The 17,848-nt window shown below is 35.5% G+C and overlaps 1 protein-coding gene across 2 annotated transcripts in view; it reads right to left on the reverse strand.

Moving 5' to 3' along the window:
- Positions 1-17,848, reverse strand: part of GPHN (gephyrin) — a 632,089-nt gene that overhangs the window by 245,158 nt on the left and 369,083 nt on the right. For both annotated transcript variants that reach the window (XM_068543944.1, XM_068543950.1), the window contains exons 7-8: positions 14,383-14,655; positions 12,947-13,054 (exon numbers count right to left, since the gene is read on the reverse strand). In XM_068543944.1, the coding sequence (XP_068400045.1) occupies positions 12,947-13,054; positions 14,383-14,655 (381 nt within the window). The remainder of the gene's footprint in view (positions 1-12,946; positions 13,055-14,382; positions 14,656-17,848) is intronic.

The raw sequence follows: 17,848 nt of genomic DNA on the forward strand, positions 1-17,848 counted from the left end.
TGGGCTAGAAGAGAAACATATATTAGCTAGTTAAGCATTTAACCGTAGAGTTTCTGGTAGTATGTGAAATAGCCTATCCTAAAAAAATGTTCTATCAGTGACTTGAATGACAACTTGATTAGCATATTTGCAGGTGACAGCACTAGAAAAGACAGGTAAAATACCAAATGTCTGATATAGATTTAAAAAATGTCTCTTTGGGGTAGACTGATCAGTTAAATGCAGCAAAATGAAATTAAACAAGAATAAATGTGAAGACCTGGATTTAGATTAAAATCAATGGTATAAAAAATCCACAAGAATTTATGATTTATATTTATAAAGAAAAGCCACACTTTATGATTTTGTCTAGACAGAGAACTTATGAGGCTTGACTATAACAGATCTTTTTTAATAAACATAAAAATGTAAATATTCATACGAGTTTGTTTCTTAACAACAACTGTTTATACTTACTAAAGTCATTTGGGATTTTTGTTGTTCTCAATGGTAGTAATCAGAGTTCTTATTACATTATTCATATAAATTTGCCTTCTAGGAAAATAAAAAGGTATAACCTTGCTGATACCTGCATTCCAGTATCAATTTCTGATGGTGTATCTGTCTAAAACACTTAGAATAGAGTCTGCTACATAATTAGCATTTAAAGCTATCTATCAATATTATCATTATTACTATAGCTGCTTAATACATTTGCTTACTATAGGGAGAGAATATGCTGATTATTTGTCTATCTCATGGAAAAGTCCTTGTACATAATGGGGATTGCTAAATATATTTTGGTTTTTTGTATCTGTCTTGTGAACTTAGTTGGATGATGCATTGTATTTTTTCATAAAACATATTTAACAAATATTCATACAGTGTATATACTATGTGCCAAACTGTGTCAGATGTTGGATAAATCATATAAACTAACAGATGTGATCCTTGTCTCATGGATGTTATAGTCTACATATATAGAAATCAAACACATGAATAAGTATATAATTGTAAATTGTGGTAAGTGCTATAAAGGAAAAGAACAAGGTCTTATGAGAGAGAATAGCTATGAGAAAAATTTAGATTGGAGGAGGAGAAGTCTTTCTGTGATAAGGAGACACTGAAACTGGAACAGAAAAAATAAACACAAGTTAGCCAGGTAAAGAGTGGGGTTAAGAGCTTTTAGGTAGTGGGAACAGCATGTGCTCAGAGCCAGGAAAAAAGCTGGATGTAAACTTAGTGAGCAAAGGGGAGAGGGAGAGATGGTAAGGGAAGGGCCTAGAACCAGATCATGTAGAATCTAGCAGAATAGAAACTACCTGATGCCAAAGCTCATGTTGTTAAAGCACAATGCATACTATTTCCCAGATTTGAAAAAGGTCTACGTAGTTTAATACAGCTTCCTACTTATTTTATTGATAATAATAGCAATCTTTGTGAAAAACTTATAAGAACGTATACTTATTGGCCCAAATGGTGATTACTACAGGTTTACTACACATGCATACATCATCAGTCCACAGTACTCAAAGGTTAATGCTAGGAAAAAACAACTGGCATCCTAATAACTCAATCCCTACATTAAAAACTATAAGAGTGATATAAAAACTTCTCAGTTTTTTCAATTAAAATTTTGAGAAAGTCAAACATTTATTACTAAAGATAACATAACCTTCTAAAAAATTCTGCTATGTGGCATCCATATGAGTAGGAACAAATAAACAAGAATAAAAAAGCACATTAAGCACATGGACATCTTGAACAGAAATTTTATTTTATTCTGTAAACATCCATGCATTATTGTATTCCTTTCATATGCCAGGAAAAATCGTGAAAAACTTTGAAATGGACAAAAATATTATTAGGTGTCTTGTGTAGTGGACCATTTTGAATTATCTACACTGTTTAGTCTTTTAGCTATTTTACAAATCTAAGTTGTAAAAAACTGAGAGTAATGTAAATAGTTTTTGTCCAAATGATCCTCTTGTACCATGGAAGTACAGTGGACTGCCTTGCAGGTAATCACCAAGTGTTGCATTTACTTGTAAATTCATTTCAGCACTCCCAATGCCTATATATTTGTGTTCTTTTAATTCTCCTGTTAACCAGTTGTAACATCTTTCTGGTTCCCTCATTAATTAACGAATGAAATAGCATCTTTGATATGTATTCATTTGGTATGTGTAACAAAGACATGATTTTAACTTAAAAAATAATTCTTTAACAGTTTTAGAGATCATCCACTGAGATGTCCAATGGATTCACCTAATAGAACCGGTAAACAGCACTGCCAGAGGAGTGCACTTTTTTTTTTGTTAACATCTTTATTGGAGTATAATTGCTTTACAATGGTGTGTTAGTTTCTGCTTTATAACAAAGTGAATCAGCTATACATATACATATATCCCCATATCTCTTCCCTCTTGCATCTGCCTCCCATTCTCCCTATCCCACCCCTCCAGGTGGTCACAAAGCACCGAGCTGATGTCCCTGTGCTATGCGGCTGCTTCCCACTAGCTATGGATTTTACATTTTGTAGTGCATATATGTCCATGCCACTCTCTCACTTTGTCCCAGCTTACCTTTCCCCCTCCCCATGTCCTCAAGTCCATTCTCTAGTAGGTCTGCGTCTTTATTCCCTTCTTGCCCCTAGGTTCTTCATAACCATTTTTTTCTTTTTAGATTCCATATATATGTGTTAGCATACAGTATTTTTCTCTTTCTGACTTACTTCACTCTGTATGACAGACTCTAGGTCCATCCACCTCAATACAAATAACTCAATTTAATTTCTTTTTATGGCTGAGTAATATTCCATTGTATATATGTGCCACATCTTCTTTAGCTATTCATCTGTCAATGGACACTTAGGTTGCTTCCATGTCCTGGCTATTGTAAATAGAGCTGCAATGAACATTTTGGTACATGACTCTTTTTGAATTATGGTTTTCTCGGGTAAAGGCCCAGTAGTGGGATTGCTGGGTCGTATGGTAGTTCTATTTGTAGTTTTTTAAGGAACCTCCATACCTCTTACTGTTTTCCATAGTGGCTGTATCAATTTACATTCCCACCAACAGTGCAGGAGAGTTCCCTTTTCTCCACACCCTCTCCAGCATTTATTGTTCATAGATTTTTTGATGATGGCCATTCTGACTGGTGTGAGGTGATACCTCATTGTAGTTTTGATTTGCATTTCTCTAATGATTAGTGATGTTGAGCATTCTTTCATGTGTTTGTTGGCAATCTGTATATCTTCTTTGGAGAAATGTCTATTTAGGTCTTCTGCCCATTTTTCGATTGGGTTTTTTGTTTTTTTGATATTGAGCTCCATGAGCTGCTTCTAAATTTTGGAGATTAATCCTTTGTCAGTTGCTTCATTTGCAAATATTTTCTCCCATTCTGAGGGTTGTCTTTTGGTCTTGTTTATGATTTCCTTCACTGTGCAAAAGATTTTAAGTTTCATTAGGTCCCATTTGTTTTTGTTTTTATTTCCATTTCTCTAGGAGGTGGGTCCAAAAGGGTCTTGCTGTGATTTATGTCGTAGAGTGTTCTGCCTATGTTTTCCTCTAAGAGTTTGATAGTGCCTGGCCTTACATTTAGGTCTTTAATCCATTTTGAGTTTATTTTTGTGTATGGTGTTAGGGAGTGTTCTAATTTTATTCTTTTACATGTAACTGTCCAGTTTTCCCAGCACCACTTATTGAAGAGGCTGTCTTTTCTCCACTGTATATGCTTGCCTCCTTTATCAAAAATAAGGTGACCATATGTGCGTGGGTTTATCTCTGGGCTTTCTATCCTGTTCCATTGATCTATATTTCTGTTTTTGTGCCAGTACCATACTGTCTTGATTACCGTAGCTTTGTAGTATAGTAAGGAGTGCACTTTTAAGCACTTGCTTAAGCCCACGAGTATCTTTTCTTGGCAATTGGAAGTGAATCCCAAATACCAACAGAACTTTACTTAGATGACTGTTTCTTTAGGTTTAAAAAAACTAAAAAAAAAAAACCAAAAACAAAAACAGAAAACAAAACCTCACTTTTTTTTTTAAATAAATAAATAAATTTATTTATTTATTTAATTTATTTTTGGCTGTGTTGGGTCTTCGTTGCTGCGTGCGGGCTTTCTCTAGTTGTGGTGAGCGGGGGCTACTCTTTGTAGCAGTGTGCGGGCTTCTCATTGTGGTGGCTTCTCTTGTTGCAGAGCACCAGCTGTAGGTGCATGGGCTTCAGTAGTTGCAGCATGTGGGCTCAGTAGTGGTGGCTTGGGGCTCTCAAGTGCAGGCTCAGTAGTTGTGGCATACGGGCTTAGTTGCTACATGGCATGTGGGATCTTCCTGGACCAGGGATCGAAGCTGTGTCCCCTGCATTGGCAGGTGGATTCTTTTTTTTTTTTTAAATATCATCTCTTTTATTTTATTAACATTATTGTTATTATTTATTTATTTTTGGCTGCGTTGGGTCTTCGTTGCTGCACGCAGGCTTTCTGTGGTTGTGGCGAGGGAGGCTATTCTTCATTGCAGTGCGCAGGCTTCTCATTGTGGTGGCTTCTCTTGTTGCACAGCGTGGGCTCTAGGTGCGTGGGCTTAAGTAGTTGTGACATGCAGCTCAGTAGTTGTGGCTCTCAGGATCTAGAGCGCAGGCTCAGTAGTTGTGGCTCTCAGGATCTAGAGCGCAGGCTCAGTAGTTGTGGCGCATGGGCTTAGTTGCTCTGCGGCATGTGGGATCTTCCTGGACCAGGGGTTGAACCTGTGTCCCCTGTATTGGCAGGTGGATTCCTAACCACTGCGCCACCGGGGAAACCCAGCAGGCAGATTCTTAACCACTGCGCCAAGAGGGAAGCCCCAACCTCATTGTTTTTTGATTTGTGTTTTGTCTTTGTTTCTAGTTTGTGCACTGCCAGGAAATTATTGCTTCCTGGTGGCAGCAATGCTTGAGACTTTGCTTTTATGGTCTGATCACTTGGTGATCTCTGTAAATGTATTATAGATGTCCATTCTTTGTTGGGTGAAAGATGACAGATAATCCTATTTGTAGTCCTACTTGTAGTTTTATTTGCCTATTTCTCCATTTTGAGCTCAAAACAATTAAGAAATTGGTGTCCCCTGGGAAGGAGAACAGGTCTTTGACACAGTTTTTGTGTTTCTGTATTTACTCTGGACCTGTGGCTGAAGCTGCAGAATTGAAATTATGAGCTCTCTCTGTGTTTATCTGTAATTCAGAAAGACCTTTACCCTTTACCATTGTGAAATGTTTCCCAATCTCTGGGAAGTATAAAGCTATATTGTCTCTGAAGTTAAAGGAGCTCTGTTCTGACTGGCTTACAGAGATAAATGCCTAAATAAGTTAATTATTCCAATATTTCCCAAAATAAACTGAATTTCTAATACTTCAAATATGCTAGACTTAAAAAAGGATCTTCTACTAGAAACTAACTCATAAATATTTTAAAAATCCAAGTTCATATAATTAGGGTAAATCTTTGGCAAATATGACTAGTTTAATAATTTTGGTTTAAAAATTGTCTTAAATAATTTTTAATGTTAAATATAATATAAGTACACATTTTGTTTTTCTTGGGTTGCTTTCCCTAAACATATACAGGTTTATTGACTGAAAAAGCTTACATCATTCCTACATAATGCATGTCAGCTTGAACATAATTTCCATGATCTTTAGGTAACTTAAACTTTGGAGTGCATTACATTAAATTAATGGATAATCATTAGAAGCCTAGATAATTTTTAAATAAGATAAAATAGGAAACATCAAGTACTAATCATAAGTAAATTTTTTTTACTATGGTGAAATATAAATAACATTTACTACTTAAACCAGTTTTAAGTGTACAATGAAATGGCATTAAGCAAATTCACAATGTAATGCAAACTTCACCACTATCCATTTCCAGAACTTTTTCATCATCCCAAAGAGAAATTCCATACCCTTTAAACAGTAACTTCCCACTCTCCACTTTCATCTATCCTATTTTCTGCCTCTATGAATTTGACTATTCTGAGTACCTCATGTAAGTGAACTCATACAATATTTGTCCTTTATTTCTGGCTTATTAAATTCAGCATAATGTTTTCAAGGTTCATTCATGTTGTAGCATGTATCAGAACTTCATTTCTTCTTTCGGCTTAATAATATTCAGTTATATGTGTATAACACATTTTGTTTATCCATTTATCTTTGGGCTGTTCCCACCTTTTGGCCATTGTGAATATAGCTGCTATAAACACTGGTGTACTAGTGCTTGCTTTCAATTCTTTTGGGTATATAAGTAGAAGTAGAATTGCTGGATCACATGGCTAACTTTTAGAAGAACCACAAAAGTGTTTTTCTCTGTGGTGGTACCATTTTATACTCCCTCCAGCAATGCCCAAGGGTTCCAATTTCTCCACATCCTTTGCCAACACTAATTTTCTGGGTTATCTGTTTTTTTTTGGGGGGGGGTTGTTTTTTTTTTTTTTTTGATAAAACACCCAAATGGATATAAAGTGGTATCTCATTGTGGTTTTGATTTGCAGTTCTCTAATGACTAGTGATGTTGAGTATCTTTTTGTGTGCACACTGCTATTTGTATACCTTCCTTGGAGAAACGTCTATTCAAATCCTTCACCCATGTTTCAATTGGGTTCCCTTTTTTTTTTTTCAGTTGCAGGAGTCCTTTTTATATTCTAGATATTAATCATTTCTCATACATGTGATTTGCAAATATTTTCTTTCATTCTGTCAGTTGTCTTTTTCTCTCTTGACAGTATCCTTTGATGCACAAAAGTTTTTAATTTGATGGAGTCCAATTTATCTATTTTTTCTTTTGTTGCATTGATTACTAATCATAATTTTAAGTTTATATACTTTTGCTTATTTTTATTTGCTATACAGATGCTAGAAATTTGTGTCATATTTATGAACATGTTCCTTTTTGCTACTTTAACAAGTAGTCAAAGGATTGCATGTTGCTGTAGAAAATTATATTATGCATGTTCATGAGCTTTGCTGTCTGCTAATATATGCGTATGTCAGATAGTTCTTAATTATCTACCCTAAGTTTTCTCTGTGAAATAGAAGTGACTTTCATTAAAAGTTATACTTAATATGAGTCGCTGAGACTATAGCAGAAGCAACAGTGATAGAGATATACAACTGAGCATGTGCTTTTATTTTTTTAAGGGGAAAAAAAAAAATTGCCCTAAAGCAGCAGTCCTCGAACGTTTTGGTCTCTGGACCCCTTTACACATTTAAAATTTATTTAGAACTCGTAGAGCTTTTGTACATGTGGGTTATAACTATCAATATTTACTGAATTAGAAATCAAAACAAAAATTTTATGAACTTATTACTTCATTTGAAAAAAGCAATGATTAACATGTTGCATGTCAAATAAACTATATCATTATATTATTATGAAGATAGTTTTCATCTTGTGGGTCACTTGAGAAAGAACTGTAATCCTAAAGCAAGGTATCAGTTTGTTCCAGAATATTTGAAAGAACATAATGAAAGATAAAACTTGGAAAGTGAAGATTATTTCCTTTGATTTATAATGCCTGAGCCTGAAAATAAGTTATAAAATGTGTTAAAATACACATTCACTTAAAACAAGGTTCACTTAATTTTGATGGGCTTCTTTCCTTGGCTTACTGATTAGTGCTTTTATCCATTATCTATGTAATCTGCCTAGATAGCAGAGATCCTGTGTCTTACCAGAATAATTTTCTCTGCTATATGTTAACTTTATTATATGCTTGAGTATTTAAGGGGAAAAAGAACAAAAAGTTCCTCAGTTATGAAAGAGTTACTTCTTAATAACTGTGTTACCTTTTGTGCTTTTAAAAATGCTTTATTGTCATTTTAATAAAAAAGGCAACCAAAAAATTATTTCTCAGGCATCCATGATCCTATCTTAAATCAAGTGTCCAAATTTCCTGACAACTCTAAATCAAATCAAATTATTAAAAAATTTCAGGGTATCTTTCACTGAAAACTATCTTTGAGATTTCCTGGCAGTCTCCTAGAAATCACAGAAATTTGTTCTTTCAGCATAGATAAAGAGTGATGAAAGATATAATTAGATGTGTTTGATGAGTTACAACTATAAATTTCATGGGAAGTCGTCATATCAAAAGAGAAGCCCAGTCTTCTCTAGGTTAAGTTTATATAAGCAAAATATTATTAATATAACCATTTCATTAATTGTGTGCTTTGTGTAAAGGCCCTGGAGAATCGTCAATTACCCCCAGTCCCTAATGTTTTTACTGTAAGGGGAAATACTGCTTAAAAACTCATGAAATAGTTATATTCCATCCCTCAATAGAGAATTTTACTCCCTGCCATTCTGATATTAGTGGTTACAGTTAGTAACTACAGCTATTAAGTTCCTGTCATCTACAGATGGATTTTGATGCTTACCTAAAAGTTATGCTGTAAGCTACAGACCAGAGCTTGTGCATTTAACAAGAAGGACAGTTTCACAAGCCTCATAGAAAGAACTGTACCAGATACTTCCAACTACTGACACTTCAAAGAATATACTCTTGGGTACAGACTGCTGAAGTGACATTGCTTAGATAACTTTTAGACTATAATAGTGGACTGGGTTAGTATTTCCAAAACTCTAATTAGTCTAGAAGCTGAAAGCTTCATGAAAGCAAACTGCTAAGCTAAGATCTAGTAGAATGAGAATTAATTACACAGGACTGAGTAAACAGAAGAATTTTTTCGTGGCTATTTGTTCGGAATATTATTGATGTTTTAAATGTTCTATTTTCAGGGTATGTGAAGAAACTTTTTCTTTCTTCTCAATCTATATATAACCCACACAATTTCATAGATCCTGATTTCTTAAAACTAAAAATATTTGATTCTCACTGAGTCCCTCAGAATTCAGAAACTCTTACTAGGTCTGCTAACTTTTCTTGACAATATAGTGATTTCCATAGATTTATTAAGAATGTCTTCCTTTTTTAACAGGATATAATTGGACAAATTGATGGTGGAACCAAGGACTTACCTGTGTCATGTTTGAGAATGGTGCCCATTTAATCAGATATGTCTACCACTTCTGAAGAACAAAGACTGGCTGTACTCACGAAGCTAATACCTACAAAGCCCTCCCAGGAAAAATGACCTGGTACCTGAAGTAGAGGGTCTCAGCCTTGCATGTGGTAAGGAAGGTCACTTATATATGGTAATGAACTTTTGGTGACCTGGAGAAGAGAGGAATTCACCCAGTAACAGGTACCTGCAGGTGAAACAGGGTGAAGAGATTGTCTGGGGCTTGGTTTCCTAAACTTGGAATGGCAAAAATAGAAACTTTTAAAAGTAAAATCCGAGATTCCCTATGAAAACTTCCAGACAGAAGTTAATTTTGCAGCCTCAGTATTTGCAAAGCAAACTCACAGAAGCTACCTGGTTAATTAATACCTTGCTGCAGCTAAATAAATAATCAAGCCCAAACTAATGAGATCTGCCATTTTTTTGCAACAAAAATCATTATGAGATTATTATGATTGGGGGTGTAGAGAGTTGTCAGGAAAACGGGCAAGAAAGATTATTAGATGTCCTGATTTGTATACTCTTCTGGGTTATCTGTACTTTTTACTTTCACTATTTTACAACTCTGCAAGTTATAGAAAACTAATGCTAATGCAAATTATTGTCTACAGAAATGCAAATAAATTTTGTCTTGAGAAGGAACAATTGATTATTACCCTGTGTATACTGACCAATTTTGTATCTACTTATAAATTCACCCCAGTCTTTGTGACTGTTGATATATGTATGTGTCCTTTGATTTTTTTTCTTTGAACTGGTTTAACAGCTTACTGTTCTCTCATTAATTAAATAGAATTGACACATTTATTATATATTTCTATGAATGTTATGATTCAACCTTTAAAAATATTATCCTTTAACACATATCATACTGTGTTCTCCGAAGTATTTGATTTCATGGATTTATCTAAATATATTTCTGACTCCAATTGTGCTTATAGCTTAAAGCTTTGTTGCTTGGACCAGCAAACTTCCAGAGTAAATACAGCCTACTGTTCACAGTTCTTAGGTTGTGCAATGCATTTTATCATTCAAGTATTCCAAACCAAGGTCCAAAAATCCTAATTCTCATTCTTTAGAAGAATTTGTAACTAGCTAGTCATCTCTCATAACATCATTCTTTTTCTTTCTCTCTTGCACTGAGAGTTGCTATAGCAGAGAGGTCAAGAGTGATGATTCTGGAGCCAGACTGCCTGGACTTGAATACCAGTTTAGTCTCTAGCTGGTTATATGTCCTTAACCTCTTTGTGTTTCAATTTTCTCATAAGTAAAATGACAATGTATGTAAAGTGTTGGTATATGTAAAATGTTTAGAAGAGTGACTGACAATATTATTTTAATATACTAAAATCATCGTGGATAGGAAGAAACAATAAAATCATATATATATAAATATGTATATTCTTCAATTTTCTGACCAAAACTTTATAAGTGTTTCTGGTCTTCTGTAACAGTATCATTTATCTCCAGGCAAATCTGTAAGAGTGGCAGGTTGCTAACTCTTACCATTTTCTCTCTTAAGTTCCAAATAAATGCCCTAGGAAGATAGACTCTTCCTGACTAGCCATATCAATCTAACATATTTGTTTTCTCCATATCCTTTCCCAAAAGGAAATCAGCAACTCTTTTTCTTCCCAGGGCAAGCAGCAGATTTTCTTGCATCCAGTGGAGCTTGGGGACCATCATTATTATGTGGGACTTCTCCAGAAGATTTAATTTCTGTCAGTAAGACAAGATTTCTTATTATGTATCTCCATGGCTATTTTTGTCTTAAATTCCTCCTTGCCTCTCATTATGCTTGGAGTTTTGCAAGCATAATACAAGCATTATGCAAAGTATAGTTGTAATTTCTTCAGCTTTGGATCCACTCTCCATGAAAAGACCTTTACACTTACTTAGTAATCACAGAGGGGCAAGATTTATTCTTCCTTTTTTCCTCCCGTGTGTCACAGGCCCCTACTCTCTGTTCTCTTGAATCAGGTTTCTCACTCAAATATGAAACTTCAGGGATTCCTATTTGCTATGTTTCAGTTATTATAAGGAAGACTTTTCAGCTCTTTGATGAGACACTACATACTGAGAATTATTAGTTAAGATGCTTTTTGGTTGCAGACAACAGTTTACCCATCTCTGTCTCTAATTAGCTTTTTCAAAGTAACGTATTGGCTCAGGTAACTGAAAAGTCAAGAGGCAGATATAGTTCAACAGGGGCTGGAGTAAGTGGTTGAAAAATGTGACAGGACCGAGTACCTCTCTTTCTCTCCCATTTCTTAGGAATGCTTCTTTACAGTTGGCTCCATTATTGGCAGGCATTACTTTCATGGTTCCAAGATAGGAATTCTTCGAGTTGTATATTTCCTCATTCATATTCAATAGGAAACAGAGAGTCTATGTTCCTAGTCATTCAAATAAAATCTAAGAGATGAGACCCACTTGCTCCTATTGACCTGAGTTATGTGTTTCTTGAACTAAAAACTGTGGTTATGTGAAATGGATATGCTGATTGTACTAAGCCACCTACCCTGGAGGATTAGTCAGTCTCACCCAAACTATATGACTGGGAAATGCGGTGTAGTGTTAGAAAGAGGGATGGGAAATGGCTGCTGGAGAGGCAACTAACAAATATCCATTATGAGAAGCACTTCTCAAGCCTCTTTGTTTCTTGAAAAAGCAAGTTGATCAGTTTGGCAATAACCAGTATTCAGATCACTAGGAGCTAACTATTGAAGAGCTATTCAAATAATTTTCTGTGTAATAATATGAAACTCAGAATATGATAACTTAAAAGCTTGGTTATGAATAGGAAACTTCCAAATATTTTAGTTTGAAAACCAGGATAATTATTGTAGTTGCTGTGGTTGCTTTATAATATGAGAATACAAAAGACAGTTTGGTACATTTTGGAATGTTTATAATTTATAGCAAAGCTATAGCTGGAGAATTCAGTTGTCAACTGGAATTCATTAATAATTTTATTAATCAATATTTACATTTTCTACTTGGCCTTTGACTTAGCTAAGTTTGTTTCCAACCAGGCATGGCTTGTTGAATATAAGCGTTAAAGTCATCATTTGGTAGTTTAGCTCCCAAGAGTCGACTGATACTAGTTTTCCTCCCTGCATCCCCCTGAAATCCTGGGTGTTTTTTCTTCCTAAGGATTAAAAACAAAATTACACTTATTACTTATTTTTCTTCTTTTTCCTTCTCATTTTATATTCATATCAGGGACTGAGGTTTCTTTTGCAGCCATGGTTTAAATTGTCACTGCTTATTCAGCTCTACTTATCAGTTTAATCTTTCCTAGCCTGACACTTTTTACAAAGTATCATTCAGCCAATGACTGAAAGAAGTGATACAGATCCTTAAAAGTTTCTATATGAAGATCAGTAATATCAGAATTTGTACAAAGACTCAACTTTCTAAATGGCTGTAATGAGAACATAGTGAAAGAAAAGAAAAAAAGATGCAAAATCATAAGGAAAAAAAGCAAGATTAATACAAATTAAATATTATCTTGACCAATCTGTTTGGATATTAAAACTTAACGTGATCCTCTTAAGGGATTAACTTAATTAAGCCAGGCAATTTATTTTAAGGTACGTGATGAAATTACTAAAGAAAAAAATTAACTTCTGAGCAATGAATTTCTTGAAAGTCATGTGATGAAAGTTCATTGCCACATACTACAAAATCTTAATGATGTTAGAGTACTTTAGGTACAGGAGAAACTCTATTATATTCCTTGATGGAAGATACTCAGTGGCACTTACACTTTCACAAAAAAGCACTAGTGAAGGTCTTTCAGAATAAAACACATCTTCCGTCATATGCTATAGCCTACCTCCAAGGATAGGAGGTAGGCTGTATGCCTGCAAAATCATTAATGCAAAAGCCTCTTGTCTTACCGGTTCCTCTGCACTGCCTGTTGCATCATGGGAATAACTGATGAGACCAGGGATGGGCTGCTCACCGTGTGCCATGATAACAGCAGGACTGGTGTAGAATGGATGCTTCTAATGCACAACACATAACAACTATGAATATAGTGACAGGAAAACATGAAACTATACAAGCAAAATGACTGGAAAGGAAAAAGGGTGAAAACAAATGGAACAATGGAATGTCAAAAATTTTCAAATGAAGAATGACAAAATTAGCTTAGATTTCAAATGGTACAAGTTTTTTTTAAGATTGAAACTGATGGTACTTTTAACTCTTTTAATTAAGAGTAAAAGAAAGAGAACATACGATGAGTTAATAATGTATTTCATCAATCATTTCCATAAAAACAAAACAAACCTCACGCACAACTTAAATACTTACTAGCCTTAAGTAAGGACTTAATGGATCACTGAATGGATCTGGAGACAGAATAATCCCGTCTTTAGTGAAAGAACCACTTACTTGTTGTCTGAATGGACACTTCCAAAGGATCTCTATGATCCTTTCCAATATATACATTGTCAAAAAATCCTCTCATGTTATGCTCATAGCCAAAGTATCTGCATGAGCCATAAAACTTTAAAAATTACTTCATATAGTGATTAGATTTTCAATCTTTACACTCTCAGTGAACAATCATTACTCCCAGAAGTGATATGCTACTGTCTGAAGATTTTAAAGAGTACAAGGTGGGTTATACTAGGTATGGATAATAATGTAAATCATGTTCTGTGACTTTAAGATGATAACTAAATTTACTGAAGTACTTCATGGTACTATATTTACTCCCAGAATTGTTCAAAGAGAACTTGTAATACTTTGATGCTGTTTTAATAATATTTATTACTTTATTAAATTAAAAACACAAATATCTTACATCCATTTCTTCTCTTTATGACTGGGGTAATTTGTGTCCAATAGTTAAATAAGTGCTACTTAACTGCTGAAAAGTCTTGTCTTTAAAAAAAATATTTATTAATCTTCCTCAGCTAATTTCTTGAACCACCTTAGGTATCTTACCTTCAGTTTGGTGCTCCTCTAAGAATTTGTGAATATTTGATGTGCTGAATACATGAACATTGTATATTTACTATGATCACAAAAATGACATCTTCAAAGAGTTCTTAAATGTCACATTGTTTATCATTGGAGCTATTACTTCAATAGATAACAGCAGAATTTTTAATGCCTCAGAACTCAGAACAAAACTTCAGTGCTTTCAAGAACTCTACATAATGGAGGGAATATAGCTGTGGAGTGTCATGAATATCCCCGTTCTTTTTAAAGGATGCCCTGAAGTGACATTTAACTTATGGAAGAATGGGATGGAAAGAGAGATGAAATCAATACATTTACCTGTGGGTCCTTTAGATCTCTGGGTCTCTCTCAGCAGGCTTACCTTGGCCGCAATGGCTGCTGCAGTTATATGTGATGAAGAACTATCTTCTGTTGAAGCAACACCACTGTCTTTCTTCTCTTCTTCCTCTTCTTCACATTGAACCCCTTTGTCTTCTGTCTGTTTATGGGGGCTAGTTGTGGGAGGAGGGGAAAGAGGTGGTGGTGGGGAAGGTAAATCTTCAAGTTCATCATGCACTTCTTTTACTTTTACAATGGCATCACGTAAAAGGTCAATGGCATGAGGTAGGGCTGGCAGTATGAACTGAAAGCATTCCTGTATGCAAGAGGAAGAAAAAAAAATGAAGATAAAGCATTTTTATAGGCATACAAAATGGCAGCAATCAAATGTGCTTGTGATTTTGGATCACAAATTTTGGATTTATTTGTGATTTTCTCTCCATCTGTCTTAAGAATGAATCATATTTAATGTATTGTCCTTGCAATGCAAAATATGAAGTAAGCATGGTATATATTACAGTATTCTCCATAAGCTGAAGAACTACACTATATAAGCACACAGTACATTTTTTTTTTTTTTTAAGTAAAATTTCTATACAACTTCAGGGTTTAAAGATACATTATGAGAGAGCAGGTAAGAATTTTTACCTTTCTGGTTAGAGAAGGATACTAGAACTAACAAACCAATTGAGTACTGAACTATTTTATTCAGAGAGCTAAAGTTCTGACTACAATCATAAAGTATAGCTAGACAACGTTGTACAATATGTAAAAATAGGTATAAGTTTGTACAGCATAAAAGTCAATATAGTCCCTTGGTTTCTTTTTTTTTAGGGGGCGGTGAAGGAAAGTACAGCATTTATTGCAGGATGCCAAGCAAGGAGGACAGGCAGCTAATGCTCAAAATATATCCATTATTACCTATATTGTATCACCAAAAGAAAATAGGTGAGAATTTTAAAATCAGAACATAAGGCCAGATATGTTTGGGGAATATGTTTGAGCAGAGGTCTTTCTCTTTTACATTTAAAGTAACTTACCTTAAAATCTAATATGTAAAGAAATATCTTACAATTTATGGACTACCTGGAAGGTATCTAATCTTTTAACCTACTGGAAAAAATTGTATAGTGAAGAATTTAACTTTAATCAAAGAGAGGTCTGCCTTTACTCTCAGCTTTTGGGAGGTGATCTCTAGTTCCTTGTTATGTCATGCCTGATAAGAGTGTCTCTGTTTGCCTGGGGGCTTTGGCCACTGAACAGTCTAACAATGTGGTTTACTATGAGGGCTTTGGGAAACACAGTATCAGTTTTGCCTCTGGAAAGAACTGGGAATGGCTGACTAGGTCAACCATGTGGGCAATATGTGATCAAGTCCTAATAAAAACTCTGAACACCAAAGGCAAAGGAGAATGTACATAGTTAGCAATACTCTGTGTATACTGTCTTATATTGTGGCTAAGAGGAGGTGATGCTTCCATGATTCCATGGAAGAGGATGACCAGAAGTTCCCTGTTTGGTACCTCTCTTAGACTCTACCATATGTGCTTCTTTCCTTGGCTGATTTCAACCTGTATTCTTTCCCTGTAATACAACATACCCATAAGTATAACAGCTTTCAGTGAGTTCTGTGAGCCCTTCTAGTGAATTATTAAAAGTGAGGGTGATTTTAGAAATCCCCTCAATTGCAAGTGGTGTCAGAAATGAGAGCAGTCTTATGGAGTGCTCCAACTTTGTAGCTGGCTAACTTCTGCAGTTGGTCAAAACTCCTTACAGTTGGTGTTAAGAAGTGGGATTTGATAGAAAGACCCTGACTCACTGAAACTTGTGATCTGGGAAGAGGAAGGAAGAGAGGGTGGGGGATAATGAATCTTTAGAGCCTAGATGAACACAGGGTCACCCACAGTATGGAACTGCAGCTGTACTGTAATTAGTTACTGGAGATAAAATTAGCAATGCAGTTTTAAAATGAAAGATCTAACTCCTAAGGAGTTATGTCAAAGCACAAGAAATGCAAAATGATAAAAAACAAAGTAAACACACAATTTCTTGGTTAATGGTATCTGTACTAGCTAAAACAAAAGTAATGGAGAATGTTGGGGTGGATCCTGAGGCTGGGCCAAGTTTGGACTCTGAATGGTCTGACATATAGCTGTTAGCCTCAGAGCTGCTTCCCAAGGAAAAATTTATGTTGAAGCAATGAACAGTAAATAAAGTTGGACTTTATAAGAAAGTGGGGAAAAAGAAACAAGAGATTCAAGGGACTTGTCCTAGCAGGGTGGAAATATTTAAATGGTTATTAAGAAATGTATGAAAAAAGTGAGCATTGATGGGGACAAAACAGAGGTCTTAAAGAAGCACTGCTGTGAGCTGAATAGACAGACTGGAGACCCTGCTGGTCTCCTAACATTAAGGGGTCCTAAACAACTCTCTATTTACCCTGGTTTGGAGGAATTAAAAAAGCTAGGAAGCAAAGAAACCTTACCTAGAATCACCTTAAGTGATGGACCCATAATCTAATCAATATAAGGTCTGACAAAAGGGTCTGGATCCCTTGACCCAACCCAGGCCTTAGAACTCCAAGGCCATATGCACACAAATGGCTAAAATCATCAGGAAACAGAGAAGAGACTTCTCTGGGACTCCTTGACATGGGAGCTTCATGTACTGTGATCTACAACCTGTTGAAATCCTAATGGATACAGTTAGAATGGGAAGATATAGGAATGCAATAGTTGATGGGATTAAGGTGAATGTTTGGATAAGAATCAGAATGTTTGGAAAGTGAACTTTATGTGAAGTAGTGAATCTCCTTTACCTGAATGTATTATGGGCATGGATGTTGTGGTCTGACTGAAGAATTCATCCCCTACCTCATATTGTAAAACAGCAGGCATGTAAATCCACTCTTCCACCAATATAATTGGACATGCTAAATGGGCCCACACAGTTCATTAATTTGCTGTACAAAAGCCCTGTGTGGAGTGCAGACTGGGCTTATAGCAAAAACTTGTGAGTGCCACCCAACAACAACTGCTGGGATTTTGGACCAGAAAATTTCCATTTGAGAGACAATTACTACTTGCTATTGGACTTTAATTGAGACTGCCCTTATGACTAAAGGACACAAAATAATCCTAAAACCTGAAATATCCAAAAGGTCTTGGGTAATTTCAGAGAAAAGCTCTAATGGGGACGGCAATGCCCAGGAGAGTTCCATAATAAAATGGAAATGTTGCATATAGAATCATGCTACCAGGAGAATGCAAGGAGGTACTCACGAGCAGGCAGCCTCTTTTCACCTAGGGCTGACTTCGGAACCACCTGAGGAGCTGCTGGATCCTATGGCCACTTGGGCCACTTGGGCGGTGCCCTATAAACAGCTTTCTATTGATCAACAAAGAGCTGCTTGGTTTATGGATGGCAATTCCAAGGTGAAGGGACAGCATCCTGTTTGGAAGGCCGCCACTCTGATTGAAGAAGGTAAAAACAAATCAGCTCGATGGGCT

This window comes from Eschrichtius robustus, chromosome 1 (assembly GCF_028021215.1).
Source record: "Eschrichtius robustus isolate mEscRob2 chromosome 1, mEscRob2.pri, whole genome shotgun sequence".
NCBI classification, from domain to species: domain Eukaryota; kingdom Metazoa; phylum Chordata; class Mammalia; order Artiodactyla; family Eschrichtiidae; genus Eschrichtius; species Eschrichtius robustus.